General features: G+C 41.7%; 1 protein-coding gene across 2 annotated transcripts in view; it reads right to left on the reverse strand.

Annotated features, from left to right (window-relative positions):
* Window positions 1-24,210, reverse strand: part of trpm3 (transient receptor potential cation channel, subfamily M, member 3) — a 211,583-nt gene that overhangs the window by 48,222 nt on the left and 139,151 nt on the right. For both annotated transcript variants that reach the window (XM_031830291.1, XM_031830293.1), the window contains exons 9-14: window positions 18,507-18,579; window positions 17,028-17,128; window positions 16,730-16,864; window positions 16,316-16,366; window positions 10,497-10,637; window positions 5,271-5,300 (exon numbers count right to left, since the gene is read on the reverse strand). In XM_031830291.1, coding sequence (XP_031686151.1) covers window positions 5,271-5,300; window positions 10,497-10,637; window positions 16,316-16,366; window positions 16,730-16,864; window positions 17,028-17,128; window positions 18,507-18,579 — 531 coding nt within the window. The remainder of the gene's footprint in view (window positions 1-5,270; window positions 5,301-10,496; window positions 10,638-16,315; window positions 16,367-16,729; window positions 16,865-17,027; window positions 17,129-18,506; window positions 18,580-24,210) is intronic.

The raw sequence follows: 24,210 nt of genomic DNA on the forward strand, positions 1-24,210 counted from the left end.
ACCCCATATTGTCAAAGTGGAATAATATTTTTTGAAATGTGTACAAATTAATTAAAATTGAAAATCTGAAATATCTTGAGTCAATTATTATTTAACCTCTTTGTGATGGCAAGCCTAAATAAGTTCAGGAGTAAAAATGTACTTAATAAGACACATAATAAGTTGTATGGACTCACTCTGTGAGCAATAATAGAGTTTAATTAACATAATTATTTTATGAAAAGTGAAAAGTGTTGTTTCATGGTACCACCTCCACACTTGAAGGGTAGGTACACGGTAAGAGGGATGTAAAATTAAACCGTTGCTAATAACATGTAAATACCAGATACTTGCAGGTCAACTAACACTCTTTAGGATTTAGTCAAATTATTGTGTAGACATGTTTTTTAACCTTTAGTTAACTAGGCAAGTCAGTTAAGAACAAATTATTATTTAGAATAACAGCCTACCCCGGCAAAGCCTAAACCCGGACTAGGCTGGGCCAATTGTGCGCCGCCCTATGGGACTCCCAATCACAGCCGGTTGTGATACAGCCTGGAATCGAAGTGACACCTCTAGCACTGAGATGCAGTGCCTTAGATCGCTGCGTCACTGGGGAGCCCATAATGTACCACATCATCTTCTTGGAGTTACTAGGTAAGTATGTTGTAATGGCTTTAAAATGAAGTGGGGTCTGTTTCCAGGTAGATTCCAGATAGATCCCACAAAGACCACAGCAAATCTGTCTGTGATATTACCCTGTTGTTACGTGATACTAGCTTCACACTTACATGGTACGGAATAAGAGGGCTGTAAAATGAAGCTGTTCATATTACTATGTAAATATCAAATACCTTCAAGTTTACTGCCGTGCAAAATAAAAGTGGGAACATTTCAAGTTCAATTAATGAAAATCAACAATCAGTAGAAACACATTTGTATTAATGTACAATCATATAACCATACAAGTTAGCACCACAACAAAAGTGAACTGCATTTATATCTATGTAGAAACCAAACTGCCGGCTAAACACCATTCATTTGAATGGAAGGCTAATACGTTCATAAATAGCAATCTTTTAATTCCGGTATGATAATCAACAGCTGATGCCACCTTTTATCAAAAGAAGGATGGCTATGGATTGTGGTGAGTTTGTACATCATTGGTGACACAAGAGATTTGGATATAATGATGTCTCCGCCCTAAAAATGTGCTTTTTTTGTCCACGTCTCTGGTGACATTGAAAAGTAGCTAGCTTAGTGTATTCATAGCAACACTAACGAGTCAATTCCGGGTAACATAATTTTGAAAATTGGTCACAGTAGAAACATCACAGTAGAAACATTTTTAAAACATATACACATTTTTGTTGATATTTTCTCACAATGTAAGTATAATTGTGCATACTAATGCAACATTGTGCACTATATGCAAGACAAAAAATTATGTTGATTTCGTATCAAATATATAGCGTTTTACTGCAAACTTTTACTTTGAAAACCAAATTCAAAAACTGGAGAGTTAAGTACATGCAGTGATTTATATCGGAATTATGTTTTTATATGTTTATTCTAGCTCCGACACTCTGCTGGCACGCTAGTTAATTTAAGCTAACGAATCACTATTGTTATTGCATTGTGTGTTAGTATGCTAGCTAGCTTAATTTTCTAACTTAGCTTGTTTTTGTACAGATTGTATCTAGCTCTTTTGAGTGTTTAGATACTGTCTTGTTAGGAGATAATATGCTTGTGTAAATGTTTTATTTATGCATAGTTTGTGTATACTCGTGTTTCCCTGCCATTGTAGCAAGAAACAGGCCTAATATTTGTTCATTATTAGAGACCCGAAGACGGTTAGACTTGGCTTTCCTTTCACGCCTCCCCTGAAACTCTCTGGCGTCCCCCTGGGGAGGCGCACCTCACACTTTCCAAACCTCTGTTCTAATACAATGTGCTTCTACTTACCTCTGGTTGATTCTCAATGAATAAGCTTCACTCTGAGATGTGTGTTTATCTTCATCGTGAAATGTTCGCATTTTTAAATTGCACTGTAGTTAACTTGAAAGTATTTGGTATGCACATGGTAATATGAACAGCTTCATTTTATGGCCTTCTTACACCGTACCTACGCTGTAAGAGTGAAGATGGTATCATGTAAAAAAAAAGGGTAAGATCACAGACAGATTTGCTGTCATCTTCGTGGGATCTACCTGGAAACAGACACCACTTTATTTTACAGCCCTGTTACAACACACAGTGCCTTCAGAAAGTATTCATACGCCTTGACTTATTCCACATTTGTTGTGTTACAGCCTGAATTCAAAATGGATTTAATATTTTTTTTCCTCACCCATTTGCCCACAATTCCCGATATGTTTTTAGACATTTTTGCTAATTTATTGAGAATGAAATACAGAAATATCTCCTTTACATAAGTATTCACACCCCTGAGTTAATAGATGTTAGAATCATCTTTGGCAGCGATTACAGCAGTGAGTATTTTGGGATATTCCCTAAGAGCTTTGCATACCTTGATTGTCCAATCAATCAACATTTAAAAAAATTCTTCTTCAAGCTGTCAAGTTGGTTGTTGATCATTGATTTTCAAGCCGATGTAAGTCAAAATTGTAACAAGGCCACTCGGGAACACTCAATGTCATCTTGGTAAGCAACTCCAGTGTATATTTGGCCTTGTGTTTTATGTTATTGTCCTGCTGAAAGGGTCATTTGTCTCCAAGTGTCTGTTAGAAAGCAGACTGAAGGTTTCCTTTAGGATTTTACCTGTGTTTAGACCTATTCCATTTATTTTTATCCTAATAAATGCCCTATTCCTTGCTGATGACAAGCATACCCATAACATGATGCAGCCATCACCATGCTTGAAAATATGAAGAGTGTTATGTGATGTGTTGTGTTGGGTTTGCCCCAAACATAAATCTTTGTATTCAGGATGCAAAGTTAATTTCTTTGCCACATTTCTTCAACTTTTACTTTAGTTTCTTATTGCAAACAAGATGCATGTTTTGGAACATTGTTATTCTGTACAGGCTTCCTTCTTTTCACTCTGTCATTTAGGTTAGTATAGTGGAGTAACTACAATGTTGTTGATCCATCCTCAATTTTCTCCTATCACAGCCATCAGACTCTGCAACTGTTTATGTAACACCATTGGCCTCATGGTGAAATCCCTGAGCAGTTTCATTCCTGTCTGTCAAATTAGGTAGGGAGGACGCATGTATTTTTGTAGTGACTGGGTATATTGATACCCCATCCAGCATGTAATTAATAACTTCATCATGCTCAAAGGGATATCCTCTCTTGGGTAGGGGGCAGTATTTTCACCTCCGGATGAAAAGCGTGCCCAAAGTAAACTCCCTGTTACTCAGGCCCACAAGCTAGGATATGCAAATAATTGGTAGATTTAGATTGAAAATACTCTACAGTTTCAGAAACTGTTAAAATAATGTCTGTGAGTATAACAGAACTGATATGGCAGTCAAAACCCCGAGGACAAACCATCCAGAGGATTTTTTTTGAGGGCATAGGATTTTCCAATTGGTATCCATGGGACACCCTTATTATTAGGAACCTGGTTGCAGTTCCTATGGCTTCCACTAGATGTCAACAGTCTTTAGAAATTGTTCAATGTTTTTCTTTTGAGAAATGAAGAAGTAGGGCTGTTCATTGTAAGTGTCACTCCAGGTGGACTCTACTGTTTTGGTGCACGTGAACTGGAGCGTGCTTCACGTTGTTTTTATCCGGTATTAGAAACAGTTTATTCTGTCTTAAATTTGATCGATTGTTTACGTTTTAAGGTACCTGAGGTTGGATTAGGAACACAGTTTAAGGGTAACTTATTAAATAATTTGTAGGCATGTTGGGCGAGTTGAAACCGGTGTATTTCTGAATCAAACGTGCCAAATAAATGGACATTTTTGGGACATAAAGGACATTATCAAACAAAAGGACCATTTGTGATGTTTCTGGGACATTTTGGAGTGCCAACAGAAGAAAATCTTCAAAGGTAAGGCATTAATTATATCGCTATTTCTGACTTTTGTGACGCACCTGCCTGGTTGAAATCAGATTTTCATGTGTTTGTATGCGGGGAGCTGTCCTCAGATAATTTGCTTTCGCCATAAAGCCTTTTTGAAATCTGACACAGTGGCTGGATTAGCAAGTTAAGCTTTATTTTGATGTATAACACACATATTTTCAAGAATGTTAAATATTTGAATTAGCTATTTTTGAATTTCGAGCTCTGCAATTGCAACGGATGTTGGCCAGGTGGGATGCTACCGTCCTGCCCATAAGAAGATATTCAATGTCTGCTTTTTTTACCCATCTACTATTAGGTGCCCTTCTTAGCAAGGCATTGTGAAAACCTCCCTGATCTTTGTTGTTTAATCTGTGTTTCAAATTCACAGCTCGACTGAGGGACTTTACAGATAATTGTATGTGTGGAGTAAAGAGATGAGGTAGTCATTCAAAAAATGACGTTAAACACTATTATTGCACACAGAGTGAGTCCAGGCAACATATTATGTGACTTATTAAGCAGATTTTTACTCCTGAAGTTATTTAAGCTTTCCATAGAAAAAGAGGTTGAATCAAAATATTGCAGCTTTTCATTAAAAAAAAATATTTTTTATTTTTTTGTAAACCTTTTGAAAAACACAATTCCACTTTGACAAGGTCTCCAGTTTAAATTCAGGCTGTAACACAACAAATGTGGAAAAAGTCACAGGGTGTGAATACTTTGAAGGCACTGTAAATACCTAGTAACTTCAGGAAAATGACTTAGTACACTATGTCTACACAATCATTTGACTAAATCATTTGTTGACCTGTAAGTATGGGGTACTTACATGGTATTAGCAACAGCTTCATTTTAAAGCCCTTACTTTGTACCTACCCTGTAAGTGTGAAGGTGGTCCCATGAAACAACAGGGTAAGATCACAGACATATTTGCTGTTGTCTTCATGAGATGGAGTCATCCAATGTGGTGGTATTTCACAAGTAACTACGTTGTATCTACCTGGAAACAGACAGCTTCGTTTTACAGTTTTACACTAATTAAGCATGTAGTACTTACTTACTTGGTTCCAGGTAATTACATTTGGGACTAAATTATTAACATGTATTTACTTTTTGTTACTAGTTATTTACCTAGTTATTACCTAGTAAATACTGTGCTGTAAAATGAAGGGTTACCAGGCACTCATTATGCAAACCAGGGGAATACACCAAACTGTAACCAAATAATAACCATGTTGTAACCCAGACTCACCTCCATCCCCAGCAGTTTCAGGGCTTTGGGCTGGAAAGGTAACAAAAACATGGTCATTGAGAAATCAACACCGTCAAGGGGAATTCGTCACATAAAAAAATATGCACATACATAAAGGAACACAGACAGACCCACTTACACACACTCACAAGGCCAAGTGTTCAAATACAGAGAGAAATGCCATTCTGGTCTCAGAGCACTTCATATTACACTTAAAAGTGAAATACTCTATGTAGGATGATATGTTACGTTGTGTTTGGTATGTATTCATTTGTGGATCTCCATCATACATTTTGTATGTAATGTTATGAATTACAATTTCTATGATAGGTTAAGAATTGCAATTTGTACAACATGTTACGAATTGGAATTTGTATGTCTTTTGAATTTGCAAACGTACAATATGCTACAATTTTGCAAAACATATGATATGTTACGAATTCCAATTTGTTGTTGCTAACGTTAGCTAGGGGTTGCTAGGTGGCTAATGCTAACTTTAGCTAGCTGGCTAACGTTAGCTAGGATAAGGGTTAGGGTTAGGGGTCAAGGTTAGGTTTAGGCTTAGGGTAAAGGTTAGATAAAAGGGTTCAGGTTAGGGTTAGAGGAAGGGTTAGCTAACATGCTAAGTATTTGCTAATTAGTAAAAATGCTAACATTGTCTGTAATGAGATTTGAACAAGCGGCCTTGGGGTTACTAGACGGTTGCATTATATGCCCACCCATCCACCTTGACCAACAACACTTCCTTCATTTTTGCCTTAACCTTCTATCTTATGTAACAATACCAAACGTAACATATCATACTAATTTGAGTGTCCCGGATTTCTTTTTACTATGTTACCTTTTTGAGACCAGTCTGGAAATGCATACAGTGCATTCAGAAAGTATTCAGACCACCTCCCTTTTTCTACATTTTGTTATGTTACAGCCTTATTCTAAAATAGATTCAAAACATGTTTTTCCTCATCAATCTACACACAATCTACACATCTATGAGGGTGCCCATAAACACAGCATAGATATCATCCTAACTAATCTGCCCTCCAATTACACCTCTGCTGTCTTCAACCAGGATCTCAGCGATCCCTGCCTCATTGCCTGCGTCCGTAATGGGTCTGCGGTCAAACGACCACCCCTCATCACTGTCAAACGCTCCCAAAAACACTTCAGCAAGCAGGCCTTTCTAATCGACCTGGCCCGGGTATCCTGGAAGGATATTGACCTCATTCCATCAGTAGAGGATGACTGGTTATTCTTTCCTCACCATCTTAAATAAGCATGCTCTATTCAAAAATGTAGAACCAGGAACAGATATAGCTCTGCACAAAAACACAAAAACATCCAGTGGTGTACTGCATTAGCATCGAATAGCCACTGCAATATGCAACTTTTCAGGAAAGTAAGGAACCAATATACACAGGCAGTTAGGAAAGTAAAGGCTTGCTTTTTCAAACAGAAATGTGCATCCTGTAGCACAAACTCCCAAAAGTTCTGGGACACTGTAAAGTCCATGGAGAATAAGAGCACCTCCTCCCAGCTGCCCACTGCACTGAGGCTAGGAAACACTGTCACAACCGATAAATCCACGATAATTGAAAATTTAAACAAGCAATTTTCTACGGCTGGCCATGCCTTCCACCTACCCCTACCCCGGTCAACAGCCCTGAACCCCCCACAACAACTTGCCCTGATGTTCTGAAAGAGCTGCAAAATCTGGACCCCTACAAATCAGCCGAGCTAGACAATCTGGACCCTCTCTTTCTAAAATTATCCCCCGAAATTGTTACAACCCCTATTACTAGCATGTTCAACCTCTCTTTCGTATCGTCTGATATCCCCAAAGATTGGAAAGTTGCCGCGGTCATCCCCCTCTTCAAAGGGGAGACACTCTAGACCCAAACTGCTACAGACCTATATCTATCCTACCCTGCCTTTCTTCGGTCTTCGAAAGCCAAGGTAACAAACAGATCACCGACCATTTAGAATCCCACCGTACCTTCTCCGCTATGCAATCTGGTTTCCGAGCTGGTCATGGGTGCACTTCAGCCACACTCAAGATCCTAAACGATATCATAACCGCCATCAATAAGAGATAATAATGTACAGCTGTATTCATCGACCTGGCCAAGGCTTTCGACTGGTTTCTCAAATGACTGCCTCGCCTGGTTCACCAACTACTTCTCAGACAGAGTTCAATGTGTCAAATTGGAGGGCCTGTTGCCCGGACCTCTGGCAGTCTCTATGCGGGTGCTACAGGGTTCAAACCTGGGGCCGACTCTTTTCTCTGTATACATCAATGATGTCGCTCTTGCTGCTGGTGATTCTCTGATCCACCTCTACACAGACAACACCATTCTGTATACTTCTGGCCCATCTTTGGACACTGTGTTAATTAACCTCCAGACGAGCTTCAATGCCATTACAACTCTCCTTCTGTGGCCTCCAACTGCTCTTAAATGCAAGTACAACTAAATGCATGCTCTTCAACCGATTGCTGCCCACACCTGCCCGCCTGTTCAGCATCACTACTCTGGACGGTTCTGACTTAGAATACAGTGGGGCAAAAAAGTATTTAGTCAGCCACCAATTGTGCAAGTTCTCCCACTTAAAACGACGAGAGAGGCCTGTAATTGTCATCATAGGTACACTTCAACTATGACAGACAAAATGGGAAAAAAATCCAGAAAATCACATTGTAGGATTTTTAATGAATTTATTTGCAAATTATGGTGGAAAATAAGTATTTGGTCACCTACAAACAAGCAAGATTTCTGGCTCTCACAGACCTGTAACTTCTTCTTTAAGAGGCTCCTCTGTCCTCCACTCGTTATCTGTATTAATGGCACCTGTTTGAACTTGTTGTCAGTATAAAAGACACCTGTCCACAACCTCAAACAGTCACACTCCAAACTCCACTATGGCCAAGACCAAAGAGTTCCACTCTGGAGCCCGGACTTGAACCAGATCTAACAACTCTGGAGAGACCTGAAAATAGCTGTGCAGCGACGCTCCCCATCCAACCAGACAGAGCTTGAGATGATTTGCAGAGAAGAATGGGAGAAACTCCCCAAATACAGGCGTGCCAAGCTTGTAGCGTCATACCTAAGGAAACTCAAGGCTGTAATCACTGCCAAAGATACTTCCACAAAGTTAAGGGTCTGAACACTCATATTTCAGTTTTCTATTTGTATTACATTTGCAAACATTTATAAAAACCTATTTTTGCTTTTTCATTAATGGGCAATGTGTGTAGGTTGATGAGGGGGATTAAAACAATGTAATACATTTTAGAATACGGCTGTAATGTAACAGAATGTGGAAAATGGCAAGGAGTCTGTATAATTTCTGAATGCACTGTATGGTCCAACACAATTAAACAGCATAACTGTCCTGTTCTAGACCAACAGTAACCTGTTCGAGACCAGACAGTAACCTGTTCGAGCCCAGACAGTAACCTGTTCGAGACCAGACAGTAACCTGTTCTAGACCAGACAGTAACCTGTTCGAGACCAGACAGTAACCTGTTCTAGACCAACAGTAACCTATTCGAGACCAGACAGTAACCTGTTCTAGACCATCAGTAACCTGTTCAAGACCAGACAGTAACCTGTTCTAGACCATCAGTAACCTGTTCGAGACCAACAGTAACCTGTTCGAGACCAGACAGTAACCAGTTCTAGATCAACAGCAATCTGTTATAGATAAACAGTAACCTGTTGTCTTTAGATAGTAACCTGTTACTGTAACCTGATATATTTAATCTCTGTGTGTTTGTCTGTGTAAGGGGGTGGCTGGCTAAATGGAGCTCTATGCAGCAGCAGGCACTTCGTTTTAAAGCAGGCTGTGTACAAATTATGCATTAATGAGCCATCATGTGACCTGCTTCCCCAACTGCTGGTAAAAATAACTCAGGTCTCCTGTGGGGATGTTGATATCTGCACCTATTTCAGGATTTTTCCTACCACATTGTGTGTTTGTGTGTGTGTTTGTTCCTGTATTCACACTGCTTTTTCATCTAAGATGACACTGTCAGTGTGCCCAAATCGTTTTAAAACAGATCACAGCTCATTTAGATGTCTACCTCTTTGTCTTGAATCCTCTGTCTCTCTTGCTCTATCCTTCACTTTTTCTCTCTTTTCAACCTCATGCACACATGCATACACACTGCATAGTCATTGGCTGATGTTGATGGACTAGACATTGCTCTACACAATAGTCCTAGAATAGCGATTTTCTATAGTTGACATTTAGTCTGTTCTTCAAGGAGCCTTGTCTTGAAGGAGGCCTTGAAACTGAAAAATCAACAACAACAAAAATCTCTATAGACGGTTTAGTTGAGAATGTCACAAAAACTATGTGCACGCTTCATGGGGCAGAAGACCCTGTCTTTTTATGATACTGGATGGCCAGATAGCTAGCAACAATGACAAGAAAGTGCCATGTGGGAAATCTAAAGTAGCTTGTTTCAATTAGTTTTATCCTGATACCATGTCTGGTTTTTAAGTATTTTGACTGATGGCACATCTATGCTGATATGGCTCAAATTCAAAAGCTAGCTAACTACCAACTGTAACAATGTATTTGAGAGGAAACAAATGCTCATTGTGCAACTTTATTTATGTTTTCAATAAACATTGAAGACAGACTGTAGTTTAAATGTGGTAAACAACCTAAGCCAACCTTGTCTGTTTTGCCCCATAGTTGCCCACACCTCAGTTTTTTTGCTTAACAACCAACCCATCTATTTCACAAGCGTTGTTCCAAGCAATATAGTGCAGTGCAGTTTGGCAATGATCTCTGCATTCTATTGCTAGTTTGGGAGAGTTTGCAGGCAGAGGGAGAAAAGGAGACCGTATCCCTAGTGCAGATTTAGACGTAGAGGGATATGCATATTTATGTATATTAATTTACAGCATCGTCCCTTGATCACACAAAAAAAGGTTACGTAAGTACCACATTTACATCACTGCAAAAGTGAGGCGCAGGTTGGCTTTCACTGAAAGCATACCTGAGGTGAGTTTACCAGATTACTAATAGTAGGTTTGTTTATAGTACCCAAGACCCGTCTGGGAGTTAATTTGACCATGGGAAAAGGAACTAAAGCGTAAATACCGTAACACAATGAATGTTCGATTCAATTGATCCCACAGAGACAAGTAGACATGCAGACACATGCACATGCATCATTAGCAGAATGGGAAACTGTAAAGCTGGTCCACCACTCACTCTTTTGGGTCCAAAGAGGTTATGATACAGAGTTCTAAACCTCTTCCTGGTGTAGTTGCATCTGTAAGCTCCGCCCATCAAGTACTCAATGACCAATCCGATGTCAATGAGACTAATGCGGTAGTCTGGTGGCAGGTTACCCTGGGGACCAAGAGATTGGTCAGACAAAACCGCACACCCCCATGGCAGCTGAGCATACGACGGTGAAAGGAAGGGCAAACAACACACACAAATCAGACACACTTCACTTCACACATCTACACACTTGTTTTGTGTTAATAATAATACGTGATTAGTTGATTCACCTTGAAGTAGATCCAACTGAACACGGGATATTCTTGCTTAGAAAAAACACACAAGGTCAGTGAGTATACAGCACAAGGCCAAGGAGAGATGGGAGACACAGACCCCCGATAAGATCACAGAGTTTATAACCTAGTTTAAATGAACTAATCTGAGCTTAGTTTAATTTAACTTAGTTCAACAGCACTGAGATAGACATCAGTATACTGTACTCTGAGAGAAGAGGGGTAGAGGAGTAAAGGAAGGAGGAGGAAGAGGGGAAAGAAGAGGGAGACCACGAAAATAGGGGAAATGTTAAGGAGAAGATGGAAAATTGCAAATCTTGAGGAAATTGAAAAATGTAGAAATCTGATCAATGCTTACTTAATTTGCCTGATCACTCTGTGCTCTTTTGCATTTGTAACGTATGGCCAGATCGTATCAGGGGTTCAGTGCTGGAAGAGAAAGACGGACAGATGTCTGAAGATGAGGATAACAGGATTACAAATGAGAGAGCGTTTTTTGATAGAAATGGACCTTCATCATCCACCTTCAGATAGAAATCAGAGCTCTCTGATCCAGTGGGGGCTGGGGGAGGGATACATTGGGAGGATGGGCTGGGACAATGATCATACATCGACGGATGATTTGATACCATCTCATCCCCTGGTCACTTTTAGTGGAACGCTCCCTGTATCCCCTTGTCAAAAAGCGCTCCATTTGGTTTCTGTTATCCCAGTAAAGCCTCACAATTATCCAGCCAAAGCTCAGTCAAAGCTTAGTCACAGCTAGTTTAAGTTACAGGCTAATGCGGGGCTGCAGCTGGAAGCATCACGATTAGTAAATGTGCTCTCTAACATAGGAAAACGCTCTCAAACAGCATAATCATTCTGATCAAACCTATAGTGCCTTTCTCCTTTATCTTCAATTGATTGCATTGGGAAATTGTATGTATATGGCAAGTAACTGATTAACCTTTATTTAAAAAATATGTAACAATTACTGTAACAACTTGCTTTCATGATGCTAGGTACGAAAGGCTGAACCCAACTAGTTTTTATCACAATTAACTTCTGGTTGTCTCATTCTAGCACCAGGGGCTCCAGAGGTTAGAGTTCAGGGGCAAGTTACACACTAAAGCCAATAACAAGCATCAATAAAAATGCCTGAAACCCGATTCTTCACTCTTCACCCGAAGTGTGCATTAGCACACTCCTGCTCATGGACTTAACAATGGCGTCCCTTCATCTGATGCTTACACTGACAATTCAATGCTTTTAAATCCATGATGGGCAATTGCACACTTCAACAGAAGGGTTGGGAATCATGATGTAGCCAATGACAGTCTAAGCTTTCCTCCAGAAAGAGAAAAGGAGAACAGTATACGTTTGGGCCACTCTGGTTGAGGCAATGTATCCTACTACTGCACACCAATACCATACATTCACTAGTACCATACCTTCACACAGCAGGACAAGAGGAAGAGAGGAAAACACAGATATTTGGCAAAAGCCTAAAGAGCCATGCACTACGGTTAAATATTAGACTTAATTTCTCAGAACAAGAATAGACTGACGAGTTTCAGAAGAAAGTGCTTTGTTTCTGGCCATTCTGAGCCTGTAATCGAACCCACAAATGCTGATGCTCCAGATACTCAACTTGCCTAAAGAAGGCCAGTTTTATTGCTTCTTTAATCAGGGACAACAGTTTTCAGCAGTGCATCATAATTGCAAAAAAAGTTTTTTCATGATCAATTAGCCTTTTAAAATTATACATTTAGATTAGCTAACATAACGTGCCATTGGAACACAGGAGTGATGGTTGCTGATAATGGGCCTCTGTACACTTTAAAAATCTGCGGTTCCAGCTACAATAGTCATTTCCAACATTAACAATGTCTACACTGTGTTTCTGATCAATTTGATGTTATTTTAATAGACACATTTTTTTTTGCTTTTCTTTCAAAAACAAGGACATTTCTAAGTGAACCCAAACTTTGGAACGGTAGTGTATATTCCAATATCAGTTAATTGGTGTGAGTTAGTGATAACCCATCCGTAATAACCCATCCGCAACCGCCTGACTATATGTGACAAAGTGGAATATGATCATTTGTATAAATGTAGCTTCTCTTCTGTCATTACTTGTGTACCCTGAAAAACTAAATAAACCCTTGCTCACCAGAGTAAAGTCACAAATCGATAGAAGGAATGCTTCAATGTAGTTGACGTCGGTACAATTTGTTTCCTTTTTCCTCTTTCATCTCTGCTTCTCTTGTACAGCAAAGGTGTTTACAGCCCAGGGAGGAAATGCAAACATTTAAAAAAGGGAAAGATTTTCGGTGCAAAATTTCCAATTTGACTGGTTTTAAGGAAATATGAAGCTGTTAAAACAACCCAACATGTTTTTGATCATATTTCAGTTCAGCTTGGATGCATATTTTATGTGTTTGAAACACTATCAGCTTTTATGATGATGATGAATATAGCACTTTTAGAGACGATCCTTAACCATTCATTCCCTTAAGATGCTTTAAGAACTTGTTCAAGAGTAACATTTTTATGCAATAAATGCTTAATTCTGCAGGATTAAAAATGATGTTAGGGTATGTGAGAGGTTATAGACCTACAATCGGTTGCCAGATTTCAGTGAGGCTACTTTAAACCCTTTTGAACAGTACAATTCCCTTGACGTGCCGTTTCGAAGTCCCTGTCTTGTGACTGTTGATTTTCTATAGCACTTCACAATCATCACACATACCACAGCAAGCACTGCTATCATCCTCTTTTACCACTTCACCAAATCTTTACCAAACATTACATTACTGTTCTGGTCCTCCCTTCAATAACATTAGACTACTGTTCTGGTCCTCCCTTCTATAACATTAGACTACTGTTCTGTCCCTGCCTTAAATAACATTACACTACTGTTCTGGTCCTCCCTTCTATAACATTAGACTACTGTTCTGTCCCTGCCTTAAATAACATTACACTACTGTTCTGGTCCTCCATTCTATAACATTAGACTACTGTTCTGGTCCTCCCTTCTATAACATTACACTACTGTTCTGGTCCTCCCTTCCATAACATTAGACTACTGTTTTGTCCTTCTCTTAAATAACATTACACTACTGTTCTAGTCCTCCATTCTATAACATTACACTACTGTTCTGGTCCTCCCTTCTATAACATTAGACTACTGTTTTGTCCTTCCCTTAAATAACATTACACTACTGTTCTGTCCATCTCTTCTATAACATTAGACTACTGTTCTGTCCATCTCTTCTATAATATTAGACTACTGTTCTGTCCATCTCTTCTATAACATTAGACTACTGTTCTGGCCTGTCTTCTATAACATTATACTACGGTTCTGTCCATCTCTTCTATAACATGAGACTACTAATCTGTTCCTCCCTCCTATAACATTAGACTACTGTTCTGGTCCTCCCTTCTATAACATTAGGCTATTCTTCTGTCCCTCCCTTCTATAACATTAGACTGCTGTTCTGTCCATCTCTTCTATAACATGAGACTTCTATAACATTAGACTACTGTTCAGTCCATCTCTTCTATAACATTAGACTACTGTTCTGGTCCTGTCTTCTATAACATTAGACTACTGTTCTGTCCATCTCTTCTATAACATTAGACTTCTATAACATTAGACTACTGTTCAGTCCATCTCTTCTATAACATTAGACTACTGTTCTGTCCCTCCCTTCTATAACATTAGATGACTGTTCTGTCCCTCCCTCCTATAACATTAGACTACTGTTCTGGTCCTCTCTTCTATAACATTAGACTACTGTTCTGGTCCTCCCTCCTATAACATTAGACTACTGTTCTGGTCCTCTCTTCTATAACATTAGACTACCATTATGTCCCTCCCTTCTATTTATTTTAACTCTCCATTTCACAGCTTTTCTCTTATTGAATTTAACCCGGACATTGTCAAATAAAATAAAATAAAATGTCATTGTCCTTCATTACTCTTTTTGTCTCAGTGGATCGACGTGAACTTTTTCTGCCCAAGGTCCCAAAGGCATTTGGTAATTGCTGTGTATTTGGCACACTTCAGTTAGACCCAAAAGCTTAGGCTTAGGCTACGCACTGACACCATATACAAATGCTGAAAGAAAAACCTCAATGTAGCCTGTAGAAATGAATTGCAAAAGAATGACAGATTTATGTATTTTAACCCATTGTTTTATCTTTATTCAACCGCCAACCACTTGCCCTTCATCCACACAATATTTCATGACCTTTAACCTGCCCGCCTCACAGATATAACCCGCGGGGGCTGCGGCCTGAGCATCACTAGTGTGCGTGTGCACGTGTGTGTGTGTGTGTGTGTGTGTGTGTGCATGATATTGATTAGTCCAATCCCCTGAAGTACCGGAACCCTTCTCACCCTGCGTACAGAGCTAAGGACTTTGGGAAAGTTTAGATCGTGGATGGTTACACCATGACTCACCGTAACCTCTACAGCTCTCCCATTGTAGCACATGTTACTGCAATCCATTATGCTTCGATTAATCTGATCTGAATACTGATGCTGCTGACCTTTCTATGAGCTCTCACTAGAGGTCATAATCTTGAATTAAGGACACGTACAATTGTATTGTTACATAGGTACCGTAGTCCGGTCAGATTATTATCTAAAGGCTTTGGGGTAACACTGTCACAAATTTTATAATAACTTATTAATGAACGATTTATAAACTATTAATAACTAAACATTCTGTTATTTGTAAACATTATACACATTTATAAGCATATACTGTGTAGGCCGTAAGTTTTATAAGTCTTACAATTCAAAAGCATGTATAACATTTGAATATACCCACATTTAAGGGCATAATAGCTTGTTCATTAAAGCTAATAAAGTTAGTGCCTTTGGTGTATTATAGGATGGAATCAGTATTAGAGGGCTAAAGGGACAAGCAAGACAGACACAGAGACAGAGAGTAGTGGAGAAATGAACGCCTCATATGCACTCAAAAGGCTCTATAATAAATGACATGATGATGTCGTACACACTCAATACTCGAAGAGATGCTCAATTTGGCGTAAGTTACACATATAGCAATACATAATGGCAGCTCATTTTGAGTAATTGGGCCTAAGTTAACTGTGACAACCCTAATTAGAGGTGGGCCTTCCCTGGTTTAACGTCAGATCTGCAGGACTACAATACGTTTGACCAATCTTGTGGTGCATATGGGTACATAATACCGCGTTGGACTCAAATGGAGTGAGTGTGTACAGAGCAAAAGAAAGAGTAATGGGAGGGGTAGAGAGAGACAAAAGACGGAGACATCTCTAGGCAGCCGCGGCTGTCACCCCAGCTGAGGAAGGAGAAAATCCGGCTCCTAGATGCGCCGCTAGCAACAATAGCGATCTACAGAGCTAAACACAATCCGCAAAACAAAAGCAACACAAAGTCTAGACCAATAGAAAAAGTGCTGCCCTTGCGTTCGCACACAGGCTAACTCTCACACCAACGCCTACGCGGTCACACACGCGTAACTGTACCTTTTTGACATCTCTGACCAGGTGGTGTAGTGTGTTGGATGGTCCATGCCTCTGACAAAACAAACACAAGCACAGTTCAGTCCGTGAGTCACGCCCCGGCCTGCAGCAAGCTGCAGAGCTACGACAAATGGTTCATTTGAATCAAGTACCACACCGTATGCCGTTGTTCATAATGAACACATATGAAGGAGGTTATATTGTCTTATGTAGCCGCTATAAAGGCTTTAGGAATGCATACCTTACAGAGGAACACCAGGAGGGAGTATAATAGCTTATAACAATTTTTGTTCCACAAATACCAGGGGTTATGGCAGTTGTTGCAACAATGTTATGACTGTTTGATACATTCCATGTGACATGGAGTCAGTGAGAGGTCAGAGTTCAGAGCTGTCAGCCATGGTGGAGCTGAAGTACCGTGTTGTAGAGCTCCTCCAGTCTGGAGAGGGTGAGGAAGCGATGCATGCTCACTCCGTTCTCGATCAGCAGCTTTACGAAGTCCACTCTGTCCAGCACCAGGGCATCCAACATAGACTGCTCCAGAGAACCCACCTACCATACAAACAGGGAAGGCACAGTCAGTCAACTCAGGCTTAACCATCAAGAAACAGCATATGGCTGGATTACGGCATAGATTTCACACTTTCACTTGGACAGGGCTGTCTGTAGTCTATACTGTAAACAAGGGAGTGAGAAGTGATAGGCTGGGTCTTACAGGCCACTGCTGTCCATAGATGAAGATCTGGCTGCGGGCAATGTCCACTCGGTTCCACGCCAGGGCCAGGCTGAGCTGGTCAGGAGCCGATGCGTTGGCACCTAGGAGAAGGAACAGAGGGGACAATAAACCATGTTCGAGAGCATCAATTTTGCTCAGACGATCAACAAATAATAACGAATAGTTATTTGTGGTGCATGGTGATTTGTAGATAATTCCGTCAGCAGTCGCCGACTGCAATCTCAAATCACTTCTCCTGCTAGCTTTGGAAGGTTGTATTTACTTTTTTCTCTGTGGGTGGGCAAAACATCACTGTTTAGCAAGCAACAAAGGAGATTGCTGTATTTGTGCGGTTCTTCTTAAAGGAAAGCCCAAGGCAGTTGTTCTTGGCCTCCGACACCTACCTCTTGCTTTCTTTTTGAGAAAATATATTTGTCAAGCTGTCGGTGATGTGATAAATTCTTTTGTGAAAAGCACTTTAACCGGTAGTTTGAAAACTTAAATGCTGAAGGGAGGCAAGTTTGAGGCGACACACCTTTTATGATGACTGGCGGTCCTACTCAGCAGAGATATTTCACAGGCTTAATAATGGGAGCTTTTACTGAGCGTGGTAACGAGATGCAGAGTGGTGTAATAGGAGTTTAATAGAGAAGTCGGTATTAAAAGGGACTGCTCGCGTTTACCACTGGTTTTAAATAATACTTTGCTCTCCGCAGCTCTGTCGTCACTGGAGTTTATGGACCTTATCCCGCATCGATGACCCTCTATCTTTCTTTCTTTCTCTCTCACTCTCTTTTTCTCTGTCTCTCTTTGTCTCTCTCTCGATCTCTCCCTATTTCTTTCAGTGTGTCAGTCTCTTGCACACAATCTCTCTCTCTCTCTCTCTACCTCTTCCTCTCTGAAAACACACAGTTTGCATAATAAATGTCTGCACTTTATACTGGCCAAGCTTGTGACAGTCCATCATGCCAGATACAGAGGCCAATCACAGAAATAGAGAGGGAGATGGACAGAGAGATATGAACAGGAGGAGATGAAATGCAAAAAAAATAATGAGTGTGGGGGAGAAGGATGCATAGAGAGTGTAAACATGCTAGAAACATGCATCTCCCTGACATGCTGCCAAACATGAATTATGACGGCCCTCAGATACAGCGTTCCACTTAGGAACTCAGAGTGAGTCAATCACCTGGTATATATTTGAAAACAGGCCCAAAGGATCTGCTCCGAAGGCCTCGGAACCAGCAGCGTTGGATCCTACGCTCCTGATCAATACCATGCACTAAACAACAAGTCGAAACTATGGATTACGAGAGGGATGGAGAGAGAGATAGAGCAGTGAAACAGGGGAGGAGGAGAGGGAGAGTCTTAACTGTGCTAGAGTTGAACGGATTGGCTCAGTTGGAGGATTGTGTGCTATAACCTTCTGAAGCCCACTGTCTGACTTAAGGAGCCTCTTTAAATATGTGTGTCAATGACCTTTTAGAAGAGCAGTGAGAATGGCCAGGTCAATGTCCTGGTGTCCCTCAGACCCCATCCGAAAAACGGTTATCTGAAACATACAGAGAGAGAAAAGAAAGAAACAATAAGGAAGAGAGAGAGGGAGACATTTACATAATCTGTATGTGATCTATACATCATTACTCACTGGGAATTTCTTTCTTTCTTGCTTTGTGAATAAATAAATGAAGTAAATGTTTTTTACTGATAGAGATGATTAACACTGTGAGTAAACCAGTCACATCATAGCCCAGTGCTTTTGATGCTCCGAGCAGAGGAAACTGCAATATACAGTATCATATATTCTCCTAGTTGACACACTTTGGAAACGGAAACGAAAACTGTGAAGTAGCTCGTATGCAGTGTAGTCCCAGTAGAAAAGAAGGAGAGAGAGAGAGAGAGAGAGAGAGCGAGCGGGAGAGCAAGAGAGAGAGAGAGAGAGAGAGAAGGAGAGAGAGAGAGAGCGAGAGAGGAGGTAAGATAGCGGGAAGGATGAAGGAAGGGGTACAGAGCAAATCAGAGGGAGAGAGGAGGAGGAGGTAAGATAGCGGGAAGGATGAAGGAAGGGGTACAGAGCAAATCAGAAGGAGAGAGGAGGAGGAGGTAAGATAGCGGGAAGGATGAAGGAAGGGGTACAGAGCAAATCAGAGGGAGAGAGGAGGAGGAGGTAAGATAGCGGGAAGGATGAAGGAAGGGGTACAGAGCAAATCAGAGGGAGAGAGGAGGAGGAGGTAAGATAGCGGGAAGGATGAAGGAAGGGGTACAGAGCAAATCAGAGGGAGAGAGGAGGAGGAGGTAAGATAGCGGGAAGGATGAAGGAAGGGGTACAGAGCAAATCAGAGGGAGAGAGGAGGAGGAGGTAAGATAGCGGGAAGGATGAAGGAAGGGGTACAGAGCAAATCAGAGGGAGAGAGGAGGAGGAGGTAAGATAGCGGGAAGGATGAAGGAAGGGGTACAGAGCAAATCAGAGGGAGTGAGGAGGTAAGATAGCGGGAAGGATGAAGGAAGGGGTACAGAGCAAATCAGAGGGAGAGAGGAGGAGGAGGTAAGATAGCGGGAAGGATGAAGGAAGGGGTACAGAGCAAATCAGAGGGAGAGAGGAGGAGGAGGTAAGATAGCGGGAAGGATGAAGGAAGGGGTACAGAGCAAATCAGAGGGAGTGAGGAGGTAAGATAGCGGGAAGGATGAAGGAAGGGGTACAGAGCAAATCAGAGGGAGAGAGGAGGAGGAGGTAAGATAGCGGGAAGGATGAAGGAAGGGGTACAGAGCAAATCAGAGGGAGAGAGGAGGAGGAGGTAAGATAGCGGGAAGGATGAAGGAAGGGGTACAGAGCAAATCAGAGGGAGTGAGGAGGAGGAGGTAAGATAGCGGGAAGGATGAAGGAAGGGGTACAGAGCAAATCAGAGGGAGTGAGGAGGTAAGATAGCGGGAAGGATGAAGGAAGGGGTACAGAGCAAATCAGAGGGAGTGAGGAGGTAAGATAGCGGGAAGGATGAAGGAAGGGGTACAGAGCAAATCAGAGGGAGTGAGGAGGTAAGATAGCGGGAAGGATGAAGGAAGGGGTACAGAGCAAATCAGAGGGAGAGAGGAGGTAAGATAGCGGGAAGGATGAAGGAAGGGAAATCAGGGGGAGGGTAAAAGAGAGGGAATGCGGCAGTTCTGCCAGATTTTGTCGCATGACGGCATGTGTGTGAAGGGCACCTTGCAGCTCCACGTATGAGCTGCGTGTTTGGAACGCTGGAGCGTGCTGAGGATCCCAGCCACAGGGTCATGAATCTATTCCTGTAATCCCTCCCTCCCTCCATCCTCCTCCCTCAACCCCTCCTCCCGCCATCACATCTCCAAACCCATCTTCCCTTCTAAATGGCTCAATTTGGTGGTGCACCTTGATTTCAGCTGTCTTTAACTCGTGCCTCCCCTCAGGTTATGAATCAATAGAGTAGCTCTCTCCGTCTCTCTCTCTTTCCCTTTTTCTAAAAGCCCTTCAGACACCAAAGGGGAGAGAGAATTTGTCTGTACGCTTGCTTGTTCATTATTTTTCCACTACTGAGAGATGACACACATTGCCCCCTTGGAATGGGGTCCTGCAGAGAGAGAAATGAGCGTATGTATGTGTAAGAGTTACCTCCAGTACTGTGTGTCTCTATGAGCATGTGTATGAGCATTCCTGATTGTGTTTAACGTGTGAACAATGAATGTAACAAAGTTTGTTGTCATACGCACATCCTTAAAAACATCGGTGCTGGGCTAAGAAAGAATACTTGTGAAGAACAGGAAGGCTCTCACACTGTTTCTTCTCCCAATTACTTGCTTTATTGACACCGTTTTGATCCAAACCGGCTCTTCATCAAATCAAACAGAATGAGTGCTCATCTCCCAAAATATACCCATTTCACCTCACATGATGAATAATGTTAGTATCTGCATATATACACTACCGTTCAAAAGTTTGGGGTCACTTAGAAACGTCCTTGTTTTCCATGAAAATATACATGAAATTAGTTGCAAAATGAATAGGAAATATAGTCAAGACGTTGACAAGGTTATAAATAATGATTATTATTATTATTTTCTTTTTTTAAATGTTACCCCTTTTTCTCCCCAATTTCGTGGTATCCAATTGTTTTTAGTAGCTACTATCTTGTCTCATCGCTACAACTCCCGTATGGGCTCGGGAGAGACGAATGTTGAAAGTCATGTGTCCTCCGATACACAACTCAACCAAGCCGCACTGCTTCTTAACACAGCCCGCATCCAACCCAGAAGCCAGCCGCACCAATGTGTCGGAGGAAACACCGTGCACCTGGCAACCTTGGTTAGCGTACACTGCGCCCGGTCCGCCACAGGAGTCGCTGGTGCGCGATGAGACAAGGACATCCCTGCCGGCCAAGCCCACCCTAACCCGGACGACGCTAGGCCAATTGTGCGTTGCCCCACGACCTCCCAGTCGCGGCCCGGTTACAACAGAGCCTGGCAGCAAACCCAGAGTCTCTGATGGCACAGCTGGCGCTGCAGTACAGCGCCCTTAACCACTGCACCACCCGGGAGGCCCCATAAATAATGATTTTTAATTGAAATAATAATTGTGTCCTTCAAACTTTGCTTTCGTCAAAGAATCCTCCATTTGCAGCAACTACAGCCTTGCAGACCTTTGGAATTCTAGTTGTCAATTTGTTGAGGTAATCTGAAGAGATTTCACCACATGCTTCCAGAAGCACCTCCCACAAGTTGGATTGGCTTGAAGGGCACTTTTTACCTACCATACGGTAAAGCTGTTCCCACAAAAGCTCAATAGGGTTGAGATCCGTTGACTGTGCTGGCCACTCCATTATAGACAGAATACCAGCTGACTGCTTCTTCCCTAAATAGGTCTTGCATTGTTTGGAGCTGTGCTTTGGGTCATTGTCCTGTTGTACGAGGAAATTGCCTCCAATTAAACGCCGTCCACAGGGTATGGCATGGAGTTGCAAAATGGAGTGATAGCCTTCCTTCTTCAAGATCCTTTTTAACCTGTACACATCTTCCACTTTACCACCACCAAAGCACCCCCAGACCATCACACTGCCTCCACCATGCTTGACAGATGGCGTGAAGCACTCATTCAGCATCTTTAAAAAAAAAATGCGTCTCACGAATGTTCTTCTTTGTGACCTCAAACTTAGATTAGTCTGTCCATAACACTTCTTTTCCAATCTTCCTCTGTCCAGTGTCTGTGTTCTTTTGCCCATCTTTTCTTTGTATTGGCCAGTCTGAGATATGTATTTTTCTTTGCAACTCTGCCAAGAAGGACAGCATCCTGGAGTCGCCTCTTCACTGTTGACGTTGAGACAGGTGTTTTGCGAGTACTATTTCATGAAGCTGCCAGTTGAGGACTTGTGAGGCGTCTGTTTCTCAAACTAGACACTCTAATGTACTTGTCCTCTTGCTCTGTTGTGCAACGGGGCCTCCCACTCCTCTTTCTATTCTGGTTGGAAGCATTTTGCGCTGTCCTGTGAAGGGAGTAGTACACCTCGTTGTACGAGATCTTCAGTTTCTTGGCAATTCTTCCCATGGAATAGCCTTCATTTCTCAGAATAAGAATAGACTGATGAGTCTCAGAAGAAAGGTCTTTGATTCTGGATATTTTGAGCCTGTAATCAAACCCACAAATGCTGATGCTCCAGATACTCAACTAGTCTAAAGAAGGCCAGTTATATTGCTTCTTTAATCAGGACAACAGTTTTCAAATGTGCTAACATAATTGCAAAAAGGTTTTTGAATGATCAATTAGCCATTTAAAATGATAAACTTGGATTAGCTAATGCAACGTGCCATTGGAACACAGGAGTGATGGTTGCTGTACGCCTATGTAGATATTCCATAAAAAATCAGCCGTTTCCAGCTACAATAGTCATTTGCAACATTAACAATGTCTACACTGTATTTCAGATTAATTTGATGATATTTTAATGGACAAAAAAATAGCTTTTCTGTCAAAAACAAGGAAACGTCTAAGTGACCCCAAACTTTTGAACAGTAGTGTACATGAGGATGATATAAATATAACTGTCAGAGAGTACGTGGTATGTGTGCGTGTGTGTGTGTGTGTGTGTGTGTGTGTGTGTGTGCGTGTGTGTGCGTGTGTGTGTGTGTGTGTGTGTGTGTGTGTGTGTAGGAGTAATTGAAAGGCCTCCCTCCAGGTGAAATTGGAGAGTAAATGGGATGTGATGGTTTCGATCCATCTTCATTGCCTGTTTGAGGACAGGGTAATTATTGTGTGTGTTCACGTGGGTATGCATGTTGTCTGTATGGTTGTGTGTGTGTTTATGTGTGTGTGTGTGTGTGTGTGTGTGTGTGTGTGTGTGTGTGTGTGTGTGTGTGTGTGTGTGTGTGTGTGTGTGTGTGTGTGTGTGTGTGTGTGTGTGTGTGTGTATGTATGTATGTATGTGTGTGTGTGTGTGTGTGTGTGTGTGTGTGTGTGTGTGTGTGTGTGTGTGTGTGTGTGTGTGTGTGTGTGTGTGTGTGAGAGAGAGAGAGAGAGAAAGAGAAAGAGAGAGATAAAGAAGGCCAGTGTGTGGTCAGGGATAGATTACTTAAGTGAGGGTTACATGACCAGGTGTGTGTTCCTGTGGTGGCTTTAGGACTGTCTGTGTGTGTGACCATAGTTCCACATACTTAGTGCACAAATCACACCAGTACACTTGAACTAAAACAGCCCTAATCCTCACTTGATCTACACAGGTGGGAACTCACTGACAAGAACACACAGATGAGTAAGTGTTGTGTGTGTGCATGCATGCGTGTTAGTGTGTGAATCCACCACAGGAGGTTGGTGGCACCTTAATTAGGGAGGACGGGTTCTTGGCAATGGCTGGAGTGGAATGGTATCAAATTCCATTTGCTCCGTTCCGGACAATATTGAGCCGTCCTCCCCTCAGCAGCCTCCAGTGGAACCCACCAGATCACTGCTTCCTATATGTGAATGACAGTAACGATGACTGATGGAGCAGGGATGATTATTATGTGCAGCTTAAGCTACTCTGCGTGGCCTCCACCTCGTCAACTTCTCTTTTCCTTTCCTCTCCTCTTCCTCCTACCGTTCCTCCTCCTCCTCCACCCACCATAGCCCCCAAGGTGACCCTCTGCGGAGACATGTGTTAGGGAGGGAGCACCATGTTGCCACAGCTAGGGGTATAATTTGATC

This window comes from Oncorhynchus kisutch, linkage group LG8, assembly GCF_002021735.2.
Source record: "Oncorhynchus kisutch isolate 150728-3 linkage group LG8, Okis_V2, whole genome shotgun sequence".
NCBI classification, from domain to species: domain Eukaryota; kingdom Metazoa; phylum Chordata; class Actinopteri; order Salmoniformes; family Salmonidae; genus Oncorhynchus; species Oncorhynchus kisutch.